The sequence below is a fragment of the Anomaloglossus baeobatrachus genome, chromosome 4 (assembly GCF_048569485.1).
Source record: "Anomaloglossus baeobatrachus isolate aAnoBae1 chromosome 4, aAnoBae1.hap1, whole genome shotgun sequence".
NCBI classification, from domain to species: domain Eukaryota; kingdom Metazoa; phylum Chordata; class Amphibia; order Anura; family Aromobatidae; genus Anomaloglossus; species Anomaloglossus baeobatrachus.
The window spans coordinates 629,583,605-629,602,338 of record NC_134356.1 but is presented as its reverse complement, the minus strand read 5'-3'; the positions used below and the strand labels follow the sequence as shown (position 1 = coordinate 629,602,338).

The 18,734-nt window shown below is 53.4% G+C and overlaps 1 protein-coding gene across 1 annotated transcript in view; it reads left to right on the top strand.

The window, feature by feature from the left end:
• The window catches only part of XAB2 (XPA binding protein 2), a 113,193-nt gene that overhangs the window by 8,676 nt on the left and 85,783 nt on the right, over nucleotides 1-18,734 (top strand). Inside the window, exons 6-10 of the mRNA XM_075346366.1 lie at nucleotides 1,025-1,189; nucleotides 1,291-1,435; nucleotides 2,549-2,700; nucleotides 2,779-2,898; nucleotides 3,138-3,269. Coding sequence (XP_075202481.1) covers nucleotides 1,025-1,189; nucleotides 1,291-1,435; nucleotides 2,549-2,700; nucleotides 2,779-2,898; nucleotides 3,138-3,269 — 714 coding nt within the window. The remainder of the gene's footprint in view (nucleotides 1-1,024; nucleotides 1,190-1,290; nucleotides 1,436-2,548; nucleotides 2,701-2,778; nucleotides 2,899-3,137; nucleotides 3,270-18,734) is intronic.

Below are 18,734 nucleotides of genomic sequence, written 5' to 3'. Positions count from 1 at the left end.
TTTCCCCTGTGTCTGTCTCTTTCCCTGTCAGTCTGTCTCTTTGTCTCTTTGTGTCTGTCTCTTTGTGTCTGCCTCTTTCCCTGGCTGCATTGTGACACACCAACATTCCATATAAGGGTGTGGCTGCGCATTCTTCTGAAGTTCTGGCTGCACTGTGGCTCCCAGCTCCATTCGCTTTAATGGAGGCAGGTTTTTTGGTGAATAACTGTAAAGCGCAGGGTTAAAAATTCCCCTCAAAACATAGGTGGTACATTTGTGGTTCTTGTAGTTTGGCTGCTTATTAATCAGATTTTTATTTTTGAAGGATAATACCAGACTTGTGTGTGTTTAGGGCGATTATGTGGCGAGGTTGGTGTATGTGTGGTGAGATGTGTGCCGAGGGTGGTATATGTGTTCAAGCACGTGGTAGTGTGTGGCGCATTTTGTGTGTGTGTTCATATCCCCGAGTGTGGTGCGTATCCCATGTCGGGGCCCCACCTGCTGTCAATTTGCCCCCAACACTTTTCGTTTCACTTTTTCCCCATTATGTAGATGGGGGCAAAATTGATTGGTAAATTGGAACGCACGGGGTTAAAATTTCGCCTCATAACCTAGCACCCGGCGCTGCCCGGGATAGTAACTCTGTTTCTCTCTCATTCTCTGTCTGTCTCCCCCTCTGTATATATCTCTCGGTTTGTCACTCTCACTCTCACTCTGTCTGTTTCTTACCCTGGCTGCTTTGTGACACGCCAACATTCCATATAAGGGCGTGGCTGCGCATTCTTCTGAAGTTCTGGGTGCACTGTGGCTCCCAGCTCCATTCGCTTTAATGGAGGCAGGTTTTTTGGCGAATAACTGTAAAGAGCGGGGTTAAAATTTTCCCTCAAAACATAGCCTATGACGCTCTCGGGGTCCAGAAGTGTGTGTGCAAAATTTTGTGGCTGTAGCTGCGACTGTGCGGATGCCAATCCCGGACATACACACATACACAAACACATTCAGCTTTATATATTAGATAACTGCCCACTATCTCTTTCCATTACAGCTATGGCAGGAGCTTTGCACCCTCCTGTCCCAGCACCCTGGCTCTGTCCGCTCTCTTGACTCCGGAGCCATCATCCGAGGTGGCTTGACCCGCTTTACAGACCAAAGGGGCAAGTTGTGGTGCGCACTTGCCGAATATCATACCCGCAGTGGTCATTTTGAAAAGGTAAAATCTGATATACGTTTCATTATCCCTGATGCAACTCCAGACCCTTTTATTTTCTTACGTTATTGCCAAACTTCTCGGCACCATGTTCTATATCCCAGGCACGAGATGTCTATGAGGAGGCCATTCAGACGGTCACGACTGTGCGAGACTTCACTCAAGTGTTTGACAGTTACGCTCAGTTTGAAGAAAGCATCATTGCTGCCAAAATGGAAACAGTCAGTGAAATGGGGAAAGAAGAGGAGGGTAAGAATCCACTGAAATGCGTTATACCTTGTTGATCTGATGGGGCATCCCTTAAGAATGGTTGAAGGTCTCGCTAATGGAACTCTTGGTGATCCTGAGATTGGGGCTCTGTATGATTGGAGTGGAGGTTCAAGGAACTGCTGGAAATAAAAAAAAATAAATAAATAATAAAAAAAAATGGATGGAGCAGTGCTCCACCTCCATGTCATTCAGATGAGGTTCAGCAGCCCTCCATTCTTGGGATTGCCGGGATCTCCACGATCAGTACTTTACCCCATATGGATAGGGGGATAATTTAAAGGGAACCTGTCAGGTGCAATATGCACCCAGATCCATGAGCTGTTCTGGGTGTATATTGCTAATCCCTTTCTAACAATCCCTGTATCTAGTAGCATGGATAAAGAGATCTTTAGGGAAAAGTATTTGAACAGATCCTTTATGATATGCTAATGAGCGGAGAGAGTAGTCGCAAGGGTGTTAGTTCTTGCGCTCATTCCGACCTCTTAGCATTTTAACACGCCCACAGGGGTGTATGAACATGCTATTAAATGCCCATTGACCAGCATCATCAGCGGTGACGTGTGTACCTGTGTCCGTTGTCACCGCTTCACACTCCGGCTTTGGGGTTAGTGTGCATGATCAAAAGTCACGGCACTTCCGGTCACGCGCACTAGTCCTCCCTGAAGCTGGGACGCGTACACCCGGCTTCAAACTGCATTTGACTAGAAGTGCATGGCCTTCTGATCATTCACACTGACACTAAACCCCGCGTTCTGAAGCGGTGCAGCGGACACAGGTACGCACGTGTGGGCGTGCTAACATGCTAACAGGGTGGAATGAGTACAGCAACTAAGCAACTAATGGCCTTTTGACTAGTCCCTGCGCTAATTAGCATATCATAAAGGCTCTTTAGACCTTTTCTAAAGATTTCTTTACGTATGCTATAATATGCTGGTACAGTTAGGCAGGGATTAGCAATATGCACAGAGAACTGCTCATGCTTCTGGGTACATATTGCATTGGACAGGTTCCCTTACAAAAAAATTGTTAAAAATCCTGCAGTAGTCCTGATTTTGCTTCATTGTCCTCATCCTGCCCCCTATGTGTTGTCAGATGACCTGGATCTGGAGCTGAGACTGGCTCGCTTTGAGCAGCTGATGGAGCGGAGACCTCTTTTACTTAACGGGGTATTACTGCGACAGAACCCACACAATGTTCATGAGTGGCACAAGCGGGTACAGCTCTATCAAGGCAAGCCACGAGAGGTACGTGTTGCGCATTAATTCTGCTTTTACACTTTTGTTCCTCTTGTTTTGTTTTTTAATGCTTTTTTTGCCTTCTAGATTATTAACACCTACACCGAAGCTGTCCAGACGGTGACCCCGGCAAGGGCAAACGGAAAACCGCACTCCTTGTGGGTGGCATTCGCCAAGTTCTATGAGGACAATGGACAAATAGATGATGTGAGTAGTGACGTGTGGTGTTTTAGATTGAAAGGGTCTATTCCCAATCTGTTATTACCCAAGGTGCCATGTCCCTTAAACAAGGTTGTTTATCTCTGCTGATCCAGAAAAAGGGAAAGGTCTCATAAACCTTCAGGGTAATGTGCCCCCAAATGGTGAGGTGGGGGTGTAAACTCATCCCAGACTCTATCAGGTATGGACGGGCTTATACATTAATTTTGCCGGTTTTTAATCTGTAGGCTCGGGCGATACTGCAGAGAGCGACGCAGGTGCAGTACACACATGTGGATGACTTGGCCTCGGTTTGGTGCCAGTTTGGTGAGATGGAGCTGAGACATGAGAATTATGAGGAGGCGCTGACTATTTTAAGGGTAAGGAAATGTAAACTTATGAATTACACATTGTGTTGGGTTAGAAGTAAAAAATCTGTGTAACCCCCATCCTGACACTGGAATGTTAGGTCCCTGTGGATGGGGCAGCCTCACCAGTATGCTGCAGATGCTGGCTGCATAACACAGGTGGCATCTGCCTCTAACATCAGCAATTGGAACGAAGACCTGAATGCTGCTGTTAACCCCTTAAATGGTGCTGTCAATCAAAAGGGTTATATAAATACGTTTAGTTCTTAGAAGTTGTATTTCTGTTGCTGAATCCATTTTCTTTGTCGCTCCATTGGGAGACCCAGACAATTGGGTGTATAGCTTCTGCCTCCGGAGGCCACACAAAGTATTACACTTTAAAAAGTGTAACCCCCTCCCCTCTGCCTATACACCCTCCCGTGCATCACGGGCTCCTCAGTTTTATGCTTTGTGTGGAAGGAGGCACACATCCACTCATGCTTCTCTCATTTTAGTTATATCGGTTGGAAGAAAAGTGGGCCCCCACGGGGCCCCCGGCATGTTCCCTTCTCACCCCACTACGTCGGCGGTGCTGTTAAGGTTGAGGTACCCATTGCGGGTACAAAGGCCGGAGCCTCATGCCGTCTCCTTCACCATCCCTTAGCGGCTCTGGGAGAAGTGGGATCCTGAGTGGTCATCCATTCACTGGGACCGTGCTCCCTCCGCAGCCCCTGTGGGAATCTGTCGGACAGGAGTCTATTTATCCTCAGGGACCGGGCCCTGCATCACTAAGGTACTCTGTGTCCCCATGGGGGATGTGCATGGAGCGCCTTCATCCCGGACGCTGCAGCAGCTGCTTATTGGTGACGGCTGCTTGTCGGCCGCGGTCTTAAATTTAGTCCCCGGCTTCAATTGCGGCCTAGTAGCAAAACTCCCGCCACCGGGCCTGTCTATCAGGGGTAAGGGCGGGACTGCCGACCTGACGTCGAATGTGAGGGCCGGAGCATCCTGTATGTTTCCTCCCCCCTCACTGATCACTGTGGGGACTCCAGATTCCCGCACTTTTCTAGCGCCGCCCACGGCCCCACTCCTCCCCAGAGAGCTCCGGCAGCCATTTTTTTGGCATTCTGCCGGTGGAGGATTTCCAGGAAAGAGCTCTGCAACGCTGGGAGACCTAAGGCAGGGAATCTGGAGGACACACGCTCCGCTTTTTAGCGGTCGGTAAGCCACACCGGTCACCCGGTGCTGGTCCCCTTTAGGGTGCCGGAATAGATACTATATATTTATATTTCTTTGTCGCTCCATTGGGAGACCCAGACAATTGGGTGTATAGCTTCTGCCTCCGGAGGCCACACAAAGTATTACACTTTAAAAAGTGTAACCCCTCCCCTCTGCTATACACCCTCCCGTGCATCACGGGCTCCTCAGTTTTATGCTTTGTGTGGAAGGAGGCACACATTCACGCAAGCTCCACGTTTTAGTCAGCAGCAGCTGCTGACTATATCGGATGGAAGAAAAGAGGGCCCATAACAGGGCTCCCGGCATGCTCCCTTCTCACCCCACTCTGAGTCGGCGGTGCTGTTAAGGTTGAGGTACCCATTGCGGGTACAAAGGCTGGAGCCACATGCTGTTTTCCTTCCCCATCCCTTAGGGGCTCTGGGAGAAGTGGGATCCTATCCGGTCATCCAGACACTGGGACCGGTCTCCCTCCGCAGCCCCTGGGGGAATCTGCCGGACAGGAGACGGAGTATCGTCAGGGACATGGCCCTGCATCCACAGGTACTCTGTGTCCCCGTTGGGACGGCGCATAAAGCACCTTGGGCCCAGACGCTGCAGCGACTGCGGCGTGGGTATGGGTCCGGGACTACCGCGCCGACCGTGCACTGCCGGCCGGCCGCGGTTTTAACTTTAGTCCCCGGCTTTTGCGGCCTAGTATGGGATTCTCCCTCCCCCAGGCCTGCCAGTCAGGGAAAAGGGCGGGACGGTCGGTATGACGCCGACAGTGAGGGCTGGAGTACACTGAGCTGTCCTCCGCCCCCCTCACTTCTCACGCTGGGGCACCAGATTCCCGCACTTTTTGTGACTACGCCCACGCCTCCCTCCCCCTCAGAGAACGCCGTCAGCCATGTTTTCAGCAACTTCTGGCTGCAGCTGAGGGAGACCTGGGGCAGGGAATCTGGTGGCCACAAGCCACATCCGCAGCCCCTGGGGGAATCTGCCGGACAGGAGACGGAGTATCGTCAGGGACATGGCCCTGCATCTACAGGTACTCTGTGTCCCCGTTGGGACGGTGCATGAAGCACCTTGGCCTCAGACGCAGCTGCGACTGCGGTGTGGATTTTTTGTCTGGGACTACCGCGCCGACCGTGCCTGTTTGCCGGCCGCGGTTTTTACTTTAGTCCCCGGCTTTTGCGGCCTAGTGTGTTAAACTCCCGCCCCTGAGCCTGCCAGTCAGGGAGAAAGGCGGGACGGTCGGTATGATGCCGACAGTGAGGGCTGGAGCGCACCTCGCTGTCCTCCGCCCCCCCCTCACTGATCACTATAGGCCACCAGATTCCCGCACTTTTGTGACTACAGGGTCAGAGCCCTGCATCATAAGGTACTCTGTGTCCCCTGAGGGACTGTGCATGCAGCATCTGTGTTACAAACGCCGCAGCGGTTGCTGACTGGTTTGTGAGACTGGGACTACCGCGCCGACCGCGCCATGTTTGCCGGCCGCGTTTTTAAATTTAGTCCCCGGCTCTTACGGCCTAGTGCCATATACTCCCGTTCTCGGGCCTGCCAGTCAGGGGTAACGACGGGACGGCCGACTGGACGTCGGCAGGGAGGGCTGGAGCATACGTTGGTATCCTCCTTCCCCCTCACTGAGCACTGGGGGGCACCAGTTTTTCAGGTGCTGTCCCCCCCTTGGTGCCGCAGTGTATATATATATATATATATATATATATATATATATATGTGTATATATGTATGTTTATTTATATGGTATATGATCTCACTGTTCGGCAGCATTATTTGCTTTTGGCTGTATACCCTCACAGATTACTCTGCGGACGACATGCTGTTGTCTGCTCTTAAAGAGTAAGGGTGCCAAGGCACTGGCTTATTTTACAACCGGTACCTCTTGTGCGGCTATATTACAGGCACTGCACAGATGACAGCGACAGAGTTTGCATGATGGAATCAGCAAATCTCTGAGTAGCTTTCACATTCCAGGACTCAGTCTCTGGACAGAGGGTCTGCTAAGATACTGGAAGCCTTGCAGTCCAGTCCGATAACACAGGGCCAGGGAGCTGTGAGTTCATCGCTCCCGGGTCCCTCTGGGTCGGTACAACATCCTGGGGTAACACCCAGATCCCAGAACTCCGTCACGGACAGCAGCCTATGGTAGGCTAAGCGGGCCCGCTGGGAACCTTCCCCGAATTCATCAGGAGTGCGTGTTTTCGATCACTCTAACTCCAGAGGGGCCGTCCAGTAGCACAGAACTTGACGGACAAGCGCTTACTAAGCGCCTTATTGACACGCGTTATCCTTTTTCCCCCTGACAGGCTTAAGGGTTGGGCTCAGTGTCACAAGGTGGATCCTCCAGTCTCTAGGCTGGCGGCTAGATCCGTAGTATTAGGGGCAGATGTCCATCTCTCACGAATGCCACTGACAGGCAAATAACGCTTATGATGAAATCCATCTATGAAGCCATAGTCGCATCTTTTGCTCCAGCCTTCGCAGCCGTGAGGGCACTCCCAAGCTATCTCAGCTTCACTGGCTGAGATTTTTTCGGTTGCACATACATCTGCCACGCAGGTTGTGTCCTTCACTTCTCAGGCGTAGGTTTTTTCGTTCTACGCCATGAACGCCGTTCCTGGACTCTGCGAGCCGTACAGCGGTAGCATCAACCAATTCAGTGGCAGTCTGCAGGGCCATGTGGCTACGTGACGGGAAGGCAGGCTCTGCTTCCGAGAAGTTCTTAACCGGTTTGCCATTTTCTGGCGACCGTTTGTTTGGCGAGCAATTGGATGAAGTTACTAGACAGTCTCGTCCTTGCCCCAGTCCAAGACCGATGGGTGAGAGACATTCTGTCTCACGGTTACAGGATACAGCTCTGCTCTCGTCCTCAGACTCGTTTCTTCAGAACATCTCCGCCCCCCGAGTGAGCCGATGCACTTTTTCAGGCGGTGAACACTCTGAAGCCTCGATGTCACAAGGAGACTTCCTAGCATCAATTGACAGGACGAACACTTTTAGTTCGTGGCACTGCCATTCGGCCTGGCGACAGCCCCACGGGTCTTCACCAAGGTCATGGCAGCAGTGGTGGCGGTCCTACAGGGCCACTCGGTGATCACTTACCTAGACGATCCTCTAGTCAAGACACCCTCCTGGGTGGCATGTCAACACAACCTGACCATTGCTCTGGAGACTCTCCAGGGGTTCGGGTGGATCATCAAAATTCCAAGGTCAAAACTGACACCGACCCAATCACTGACTTATCTCGGGAGGGAGTATTATACTCTCTCAGCGATAGTGAAGCTTCCGCTGCATAGTCAGCGTTCACTACAGACAGGGGTGCAATCTCTCCTTCTGGCCCAGTCACCCCTTGAGGCGCCTCATGCACTGTCCCAGGAAGATGGTGGCAGCAAGGGACGCAGTTCCCTTGCGCAGTTTCGTCTGCGTCCGATTCTATCGGACACCGCAAATGGGACAGGAGGTCGACGTCCCTAGACAAGAACGTCTCTCTTTCCCTTGCAGCAAAACCTCTCTTCAGTGGTGTCTTCTTTCCACTTCCTGGGCGAAGGAAAAATCCTTCCGGCCCCCAGCCGGGGCTGGGGTCACGACGGACGCGAGTCTGTCAGGGTGGGGAAAGGTCTTCCTCCACCACTCGGCTCAGGGAACCTGGACTCTGACAGAGTCCTCCCCTCGGTTCAATGTTCTGGAGATAAGGGCAGTGGATCTAGCCCTAAGGGTGTTCCAGCGGTAGCTGGACGGCAGGCAGATCCGAATTCAGTCGGACAACGCCAAGGCAGTTGCGTACATCAACCACCAGGGCGGCACACGCAGTCATCAAGCTTTCCGAGCAGTTCGGCGGATTCGGCTGTGGGCGGAAGCCACAGCCTCCAACATCTCCGCAGTTCACATCCCGGGCGTAGAAAACTGGGAAGCAGATTTTTCTCAGTCGCCAGGGCATGAACGCAGGGGAATGGTCTTCACCCGCACGTGTTTCTAGAGATCTGTTGCCGTTGGGGAACGCCGGACGTCGATCTAATGGCGTCTCGGCACTACAACAAAGTCCCGGCATTCATGGCTCGGTCCAAGGATCACAGAGCTCTGGCGGCAGACGCGCTAGTTCACGACTGGTCGCAGTTTCGACTGCCTTATGTATTTCCTCCTCTGGCACTACTGCCCAGAGTGTTACGCAAGATCAGGTCAGACTGTCGCCGCGCCATCCTCGTTGCTCCAGACTGGCCGAGGTGATCGTGGTACCCGGATCTGTGGCACCTCACGGTGGGTCAACCGTGGACTCTCCCAGACCGACCAGACTTGCTGCCTTAAGGGCCATATTTCCTTCTGAATTCTACGGCTCTAATCCTCACTGTGTGGTGGCTCCTAGCGTCATCAGGGATATCTCCAGATGTCATTGCCACCATGAGACAGGCCAGGAAACCAACATCCGCCAAGATCTATCACAGGACTTGGAGGATCTTCTTATCCTGGTGCTCTGATCAGGGTTTTACTCCCTGGCCATTTGCCTTGCAAAGGGTGGCCTTCCTAGTGGCTGTCACATCACTCAGAAGAGTATCTCAGCTGGCAGCGCTGTCATGCAAAGCCCCCTTCCTGGTGTTTCACCAGGATAGGGTGGTTCTACGTCCGGTCCCGGACTTTCTCCCTAAGGTATCCCCGTTTCGTCTTACCCTCTTTGGGTCCGCATCCAGTTCACCAATGTGAAAAGGATTTGCATTTATTAGATCTGGTGAGAGCACTCCGGCTACATTTCTCGCACGGCGCCCCTGCGCCGGTCTGATGCGCTCTTGTCCTTATCGCGGACCAGAGTAAGGGATTTCAGGTTTTCAAGTCAACCTTGGCTCGTTGAATCAAGGAACCGATTCTTGAAGCCTACCGTTCTTTTGGGCTTCCGTTTCCTGCAGGGCTGAAGGCCCATTCTACCAGAGCCGTCGGTGTCCTGGGCATTGCGACACCAGGCTACGGCTCGGCAGGTGTGTCAGGCGGCTACCTGGTCGAGTCTGCACACTCTCGCGAAACACTATCAGGTGCATGCCGATGATTCGGCAGATGCCAGCCTAGGTAGGCGACTCCTTCAGGCGGCAGTTGCCCACCTGTAAGAGGGGGCCGTTTTTCGGCTCTTTTTATCGAGGTATTCTTTTACCCACCCAGGGATTGCTTTTGGACATCCCAATTGTCTGGGTCTCCCAATGGAGCGACAAAGAAGGGAATTTTGCTTACTTACCGTAAATTCCTTTTCTTCTAGCTCCTATTGGGAGACCCAGCACCCGCCCCTGTTCCCTTCGGGCTGTTGTTCTTTTGTGTACACATGTTGTTCATGTTCAATTGTTCTTTTGGTTCATGGTTTCAGTTCTCCGAACATCCTTCGGATTGAATTTACCTTAGACCAATTTATAAGTTTCCTCCTTCCTGCTTTTGCACCAAACTGAGGAGCCCGTGATGCACGGGAGGGTGTATAGCAGAGGGGAGGGGTTACACTTTTTAAAGTGTAATACTTTGTGTGGCCTCCGGAGGCAGAAGCTATACACCCAATTGTCTGGGTCTCCCAATAGGAGCTAGAAGAAAAGGAATTTACGGTAAGTAAACAAAATTCCCTTCATTTCTGTTCGGTCGGGCTGTATACCCTTTCCCATATACCCTCAGTGATCACTCTCCTAGGAGACAACAGCATGTCGTCCACAAGGAGCAAGGGTGCCAAGGCACAGGGTTATTTTGCGACCTGTACCTCTTGTGCGGCTAAGTTACCTGCGGGTTCCACCTACCCTCACTGTGAGCAATGCTCAACCCCTGTTTTGCTTGCTCAGCCGGAGCCTCGGTCACTAGTGAGCCCCTCGGCTCAGGTAGACCCCCCTGCTCTCCCTGTCCAGGCGGCAGGGACAGAGTTTGCCGTTTTTGCTGAAAAACTCTGAGTCACTCTCACAATCCATGGCTCAGTCTATGGACAAATGGTCTGCCAAGCTGCTTGAAGCTTTGCAGTCCAGACCGGTCCTTACACAGGCCCTGGGCCCTGTTGGATCGTCGCCTCCAGGCCCCTCTCTGTCCGCGCCGCAGCGCGTTCCCAGGGGGGGCCCTAGGTCTCACGTGGAGGACTCCTGCCCGGACCACAGTCCCAGACCGGCTAAGCGGGCTCGCTGGGAATCTTCCCCGACTTCTTCACGCTGCTCGGGTTCCCAGCTTGAGGACGCTCTGGAGGACGAGGCGGACGTCGCAGCTCAGGGCTCTGACCCTGACGTTGCTCTCAATCTTGATACACCTGAAGGGGAAGCCATAGTAAATGACCTTATCTCGTCCATCAACCAGGTGTTATATATATCTCCCCCGCCGCCACCTGTAGAGGAGTCGACTTCTCAGCAGGAGAAACGCCAGTTTCGGTTCCCTAAACGTACACGGAGTGCGTTTTTCGATCACTCTAACTTCAGAGATGCTGTCCAGAAGCCCAGAGCGGTTCCGGACAAGCGCTTTACTAAGCGCCTTACTGACACACGTTACCCCTTCCCCTCTGACGTAGTTAAGGGTTGGGCTCAATGTCCCAAGGTGGATGCCCCAGTCTCTAGATTGGCGGCTAGATCTGTGGTATCGGTTGCAGATGGCTCATCGCTAAAGGATGCCACGGACAGGCAGATAGAGCTCCTTTTGAAATCCATCTATGAAGCCACGGGCGCGTCTTTTGCCCCGGCTTTTGCAGCCGTGTGGGCACTCCAAGCTATCTCAGCTTGTCTGGCTGAGATTAATGCGGTCACACGTAATTCTGCTCCGCAGGTTGCGTCTTTGACTTCTCAGGCGTCAGCTTTTTCTTCCTACGCCATGAACGCAGTTCTAGACTCTGCTAGCCGTACAGCGGTGGCATCCGCTAACTCTGTGGCAGTCCGCAGGGCAATGTGGCTGCGCGAATGGAAGGCAGACTCTGCTTCCAAGAGGTTCTTAACCGGTTTGCCGTTTTCTGGCGACCGCTTGTTTGGCAAACGATTGGATGAGATTATTAAGGAATCCAAGGGAAAGGACTCCTCCTTACCCCAGTCCAAACCGAAGAGACCTCAGCAACGGAAAATACAATCGAGGTTTCGGTCCTTTCGTCCCTCCGCGAAGCCTCAATCCTCTTCGTCCAGCAGGCCGGAGAAAGGCCAGAGGAACTCCTATGCGTGGCGGGCTAAGCCACGCCCCCAAAAACCCGCCGGAGGCAATGCCTCCAAGGCGGCCTCTTCATGACTCTCGGCATCCCCGAACCGCATCCTCGGTCTGTGGCAGGCTCTCCCGCTTTTGCGACGCCTGGTGGCCACATGTTCAAGACCGATGGGTGAGAGACATTCTGTCTCACGGTTACAGGATAGAGTTCAGCTCTCGTCCCCCGACTCGTTTCTTCAGAACCTCTCCGCCCTCCGAGCGAGCCGATGCACTTTTTCAGGCGGTGAACGCTCTGAAGACAGAAGGAGTTGTGATCCCTGTTCCCCCCCAGGAACATGGTCGCGGCTTTTACTCCAACTTGTTTGTGGTGCCAAAGAAGGACGGCTCGTTCCGTCCCGTTCTGGACCTCAAACTGCTCAACAGACATGTGAGCACCAGACGATTCCGGTTTCGGATGGAATCTCTCCGCTCGGTCATCGCTTCGATGTCACAAGGAGACTTCCTAGCATCGATCGACATCAAGGATGCTTATCTCCATGTGCCGATCGCATCCGAACATCAACGCTTTTTGCGTTTCGCCATCGGGGACGAACACCTTCAGTTCGTGGCATTGCCTTTCGGCCTGGCGACAGCCCCACGGGTGTTCACCAAGGTCATGGCATCGGTTGTGGCGGTCCTACACTCTCAGGGCCACTCGGTGATTCCCTACTTAGACGATCTTCTGGTCAGGGCACCCTCTCAGATGGCGTGTCAAAACAGCCTTTCCGTCGCTCTGGCGACTCTCCAGCAGTTCGGGTGGATCATCAGCTTCCCAAAATCCAAGTTGACACCGACCCAATCACTGACGTACCTTGGGATGGAGTTTCATACTCAGTCATCGGTAGTCATGCTACCGCTGGACAAACAGCTGTCGCTGCAGGCAGGGGTGCAATCTCTTCTTCGGGGTCAGTCACACCCCTTGAGGCGCCTTATGCACTTCCTGGGGAAGATGGTGGCAGCGATGGAGGCAGTGCCCTTCGCGCAATTCCATCTGCGGCCACTCCAGTGGGACATTCTCCGCAAATGGGACAGGAGGTCGACTTCCCTCGACAGGAACGTCTCTCTTTCCCTTGCAACCAAGACGTCACTTCAGTGGTGGCTCCTTCCCAACTCTCTGTCGCAGGGAAAATCCTTCCTACCCCCAACCTGGGCTGTGGTCACCACGGACGCGAGCCTGTCAGGGTGGGGGGCAGTTTTTCTCCACCACAGGGCTCAGGGAACCTGGACTCCGATAGAGTCATCCCTTCAGATCAATATTCTGGAGATAAGGGCAGTGTATCTAGCCCTATTGGCCTTTCATCGGTGGCTGGAGGGCAGGCAGATCCGGATCCAGTCGGACAACACCACTGCCGTCGCATACATCAACCACCATGGCGGCACTCGTAGTCGTCAAGCCTTCCAGGAAGTCCGACGGATTCTGCAGTGGGTGGAAGCCACAGGCTCCACCATCTCCGCAGTTCACATCCCGGGCGTAGAAAACTGGGAAGCAGATTTTCTCAGTCGTCAGGGCATGGATGCGGGGGAATGGTCTCTTCACCCAGACGTGTTTCGAGAGATCTGTCGCCGCTGGGGAACGCCGGATCTGTGGCATCTCACGGTGGGTCAACCGTGGGTGCTCTCAGACCGCCCAGACTTGCTGTCACAAGGGCCGTTTTTCCACCTGAATTCTGTGGCCCTCAACCTGACTGTGTGGCCATTGAGTCCTGGCTTCTAGCGTCCTCAGGGTTATCTCAAGATGTCATTGCCACCATGAGACAGGCCAGGAAACCAACGTCCGCCAAGATCTATCACAGGTCTTGGAGGATTTTCTTATCCTGGTGCTCTGATAAGGGTTTTACTCCCTGGCCTTTTGCCTTACCCACTTTTCTTTCATTCCTTCAATCCGGAATGGACAAGGGGTTGTCTCTCGGCTCTCTCAAGGGACAAGTATCGGCGCTATCCGTATTTTCTTTGTCGCTCTATTGGGAGACCCAGACAATTGGTGTATAGCTACTGCCTCCGGAGGCCACACAAAGTATTACACTTAAAAGTGTAAGGCCCCTCCCCTACTGCCTATACACCCCCCGTGGGATCACGGGCTCCTCAGTTTTCATGCTTTGTGCGAAGGAGGTCAGACATCCACGCATAGCTCCACTGTTTTTAGTCAGCAGCAGCTGCTGACTTTGTCGGATGGAAGAAAAGAGGGCCCATACTAGGGCCCCCAGCATGCTCCCTTCTCACCCCACTTTTGTTGGCGGTGTTTGTTAAGGTTGAGGTACCCATTGCGGGTACGGAGGCTGGAGCCCACATGCTGCTTTCCTTCCCCATCCCCTTAGGGCTCTGGGTGAAGTGGGATCTTATCGGTCTCCAGGCACTGAGGCCGTGCTCCATCCACAGCCCCTGGGAATCTGCTGGACGTGGAGATGAGTATCGTCAGGGACAGGGCCCTGCTACATTAAGGTACTCTGGGTCCCCGTACAGATCGCGCACACACACCAGCATTGCTGGGTGTGTTAGTGCGCCGGGGACAGCAGCGCGGCGCGCTGGTGCTTTACTCACTGCAGCTTTGCTGAGTGAGTTTCTGTGTTAGGAACTGCCGCGCCGGCCGCTGCTGGCGGTTTTTTACACTGCGGTGCGGCTGGGACTTGTGGTGCGCCGGGGACTTCCGCGCTGGCCGTGCTTATACGACGGCCGCGCTTATAAATCGAGTCCCCGGCTTTTGCGGCCTAGTTCCGTTTCGTTCCCGCCCCCAGGCCTGCCAGTCAGGGGAAGGGCGGGACGCTAGTCAGAACGTCAGCGCCGAGGGCTGGAGTCTGCTTAGCATACTCCAACCCCCCTCACTAGGCACAGTGGGACGCTAGTTTCCCGCACTTTGTCTGGGGCACGCCCACGGCCCGCCCCTCTTCACAGGACGCCGGCAGCCATTCCTGTTTGCAGTCTGAGTGGAGAGGGGACACGAGCTCTGGGAGACCCAGGCACGGGATTCTGGCGGTCGCACACCCGCTTTTCAGCGGGCGGTAAGCAGCCCTCGAGGGCTCACCCCACTAGTGCCGCAGTGTTCATTTGTACTTTATGCTTGTATGCTATACATTGCATTGTACGGTCGCTATTCTTGGCTATATACCCTCCTAGATTGCTAGACAACAGCATGTCGTCCGCTAAAAGCAAAGGGGCCAAGACACAGGCTTTCTATGCTACTTGTACCGCATGTAAGGCTGTTCTACCGGCAGGTGCCACTGACCCCCATTGTGTGCAATGTTCGGTCCCTGTAGCACTTGCTCAGCCGGGGCCTCTGCTAGAGGTGGCCCAAGGAGAACCACCTGTGAACACTGTCCAGGTGGCAGGGACGGAGTTTGCAGCTTTTGCTGATAAACTGTCGGTGACTATGTCTAAAATCCTTGAGACTTTGCAGTCCAGACCGGTAACTCAGACCATGGGCACTGTTGATTCAATGCTCCCTGGTTCCCCTCTTTTGGAACACATCCGTGCTCCGGGGGGGTCCCATGCATCCCGGGGTGATGGCTCTGACACGGACGACAGTCCCAGACAGCCTAAGCGAGCTCGCTAGGAGCGACCCTCGACTTCATCACACTGGTCAGGGTCCCAGCAGGAAGGCTCTCTGTTTGATGAGACAGAGGTTGCTGATCAGGATTCTGATCCTGAGACCGCTCTCAATCTGGATACACCTGATGGGGACGCAATGGTGAATGATCTCATATCGTCCATCAATAAAATGTTGGATATTTCTCCCACAGCTCCTCCAGTGGAGGAGTCAGCTTCACAGCAGGAGAAATTCCATTTCAGGTATCCTAAGCGTAAATTGAGTACTTTTCTGGACCACTCTGACTTTAGAGAGTCAGTCCAGAAACACCACGCTTATCCAGATAAGCGTTTCTCCAAACGTCTTAAGGATACACATTATCCCTTTCCCCCTGATGTGGTCAAAGGCTGGACCCAGTGTCCAAAGGTGGATCCCCCAATCTCCAGGCTTGCGGCTAGATCCATAGTTGCAGTGGAAGATGGGGCTTCACTTAAAGATGCCACTGACAGACAGATGGAGCTCTGGTTGAAATCCATCTATGAAGCTATCGGCGCGTCGTTTGCTCCAGCATTCGCAGCCGTATGGGCACTCCAAGCTATTTCAGCTGGTTTGGCGCAGATTGACACTGTCACACGTACATCTGTTCCGCAAGTAGCGTCCTTAACCTCTCAAATGTCTGCATTTGCGTCTTACGCTATTAATGCTGTCCTGGACTCTACAAGCCGTACGGCAGTGGCGTCCGCCAACTCTGTGGTTTTACGCAGAGCATTGTGGTTAAGGGAATGGAAGGCAGATTCTGCTTCCAAGAAGTGCTTAACCAGTTTGCCATTTTCTGGTGACAGACTGTTTGGTGAGAGATTGGATGAAATCATTAAACAGTCCAAGGGTAAGGATTCATCCTTACCTCAGCCCAGACCAAATAAACCCCAACAGAGGAAGGGACAGTCGAGGTTTCTGTCCTTTCGAGGCTCGGGCAGGTCCCAATTCTCCTCGTCCAAAAGGACTCAAAAGGATCAGAGGAGCTCAGATTCTTGGCGGGCCCAGTCACGCCCAAAGAAAGCAGCCGGAGGAACCGCTACCAAAGCGGCTTCCTCATGACTTTCGGCCTCCTCTCTCCGCATCCTCGGTCGGTGGCAGGCTCTCCCGCTTTGGCGACATTTGGCTGTCACATGTCAAGGACCGTTGGGTGAGAGACATTCTGTCTCACGGGTACAGGATAGAGTTCAGTTCTCGTCCTCCAACTCGATTCTTCAGAACTTCTCCGCCTCCCGGCCGAGCCAATGCTCTTCTGCAGGCGGTGTGCTCTTTAAAGGCAGAAGGAGTGGTGATCCCTGTTCCTCTTCAGGAGCAAGGTCACGGTTTTTACTCCAATTTGTTTGTGGTGCCAAAAAAGGACGGGTCTTTCCGTCCTGTTCTGGACCTAAAACTGCTCAACAAGCATGTGAAAACCAGGCGGTTCCGGATGGAATCCCTCCGCTCCGTCATCGCCTCAATGTCTCAAGGAGATTTCCTAGCATCAATAGACATCAAAGATGCTTATCTCCACGTGCCGATTGCTCCAGAACACCAGCGTTTTCTACGCTTCGTTTTAGGAGACGAACACCTTCAGTTCGTAGCCCTGCCTTTCGGTCTGGCGACAGCCCCAAGGGTCTTCACCAAGGTCATGGCAGCAGTAGTAGCAGTCCTGCACTCTCAGGGTCACTCTGTGATCCCTTACTTGGACGATCTACTTGTCAAGGCACCCTCTCAAGAGGCATGCCAACACAGCCTGAACGTTGCGCTGGAGACTCTCCAGAGTTTCGGGTGGATCATCAACTTTTCAAAGTCAAATCTGACCCCAACCCAATCGATAACATACCTTGGCATGGAGTTTCATACTCTATCAGCGATAGTGATGCTTCCGCTGGACAAACAGCGTTCACTACAGACAGGGGTGCAATCTCTCCTTCAGGGCCAGTCGCATCCCTTGAGACGCCTCATGCACTTCCTGGGGAAGATGGTAGCAGCAATGGAGGCAGTCCCTTTCGCGCAGTTTCATCTGCGTCCATTACAATGGGACATTCTCCGCCAATGGGACGGGAAGTCGAAGTCCCTGGACAGGAACGTCTCCCTTTCTCAGGCGGCCAAGGATTCTCTTCAGTGGTGGCTTCTTCCCACCTCATTGTCAATAGGAAAGTCTTTCCTACCCCCATCCTGGGCGGTGGTCACAACGGACGCGAGTCTATCAGGGTGGGGAGCAGTTTTTCTCCACCACAGGGCTCAAGGTACGTGGACTCAACAAGAGTCCACACTTCAGATCAATGTTCTGGAAATCAGAGCAGTGTATCTTGCCCTACAAGCCTTCCAGCAGTGGCTAGAAGGCAAGCAGATCCGAATTCAGTCGGACAACTCCACAGCGGTGGCATACATCAACCACCAAGGAGGGACACGCAGTCGGCAAGCCTTCCAGGAAGTCCGGCGGATTCTGACGTGGGTGGAAGACACGGCATCCACCATATCCGCAGTTCACATCCCGGGCGTAGAAAACTGGGAAGCAGACTTCCTCAGTCGCCAGGGTATGGACGCAGGGGAATGGTCTCTTCACCCGGACGTGTTTCAGGAGATCTGTCGCCGCTGGGGGAGGCCGGACGTCGACCTAATGGCGTCTCGGCACAACAACAAGGTCCCAGCTTTTATGGCACGGTCTCACGATCACCGAGCTCTGGCGGCGGACGCCTTAGTTCAAGATTGGTCGCAGTTCCGGCTGCCTTATGTGTTCCCACCTCTGGCGCTGTTGCCCAGAGTGCTACGCAAGATCAGGTCCGACTGCCGCCGCGCCCTCCTCGTCGCTCCAGACTGGCCAAGGAGGTCGTGGTACCCGGATCTGTGGCATCTCACGGTAGGACAACCGTGGGCAATACCAGACCGGCCAGACTTGCTGTCTCAAGGGCCGTTTTTCCATCAGAATTCTGCGGCCCTGAGCCTGACTGTGTGGCCATTGAGTCCTGGATCCTAGCGTCTTCAGGACTATCTCAAGAGGTCATTGCCACCATGAGACAGGCTAGGAAACTATCCTCTGCCAAGATCTACCACAGGACGTGGAAGATATTCTTAACTTGGTGCTCTGCTCAGGAAGTTTCTCCCTGGCCATTTGCTTTGCCTACCTTTCTTTCCTTCCTGCAATCCGGGTTGGAAAAAGGTCTGTCGCTCGGCTCCCTTAAGGGACAAGTCTCTGCGCTATCTGTATTTTTTCAGAAGCGCCTAGCACGACTTCCTCAGGTACGCACGTTCCTGCAAGGGGTTTGTCATATCGTCCCTCCTTACAAGCGGCCGTTAGAGCCCTGGGATCTGAACAGGGTTCTAATTACTCTCCAGAAGCCGCCTTTCGAGCCTTTGAGGGATGTTTCCCTGTCTCGCCTTTCACAGAAAGTGGCCTTTCTAGTAGCGGTCACGTCTCTTCGGAGAGTGTCCGAGCTAGCAGCGCTGTCATGCAAATCTCCCTTCCTGGTGTTTCACCAGGACAAGGTGGTTCTGCGCCCGATTCCGGAGTTTCTCCCTAAGGTGGTATCCCCCTTTCATCTCAATCAGGATATCTCCTTACCTTC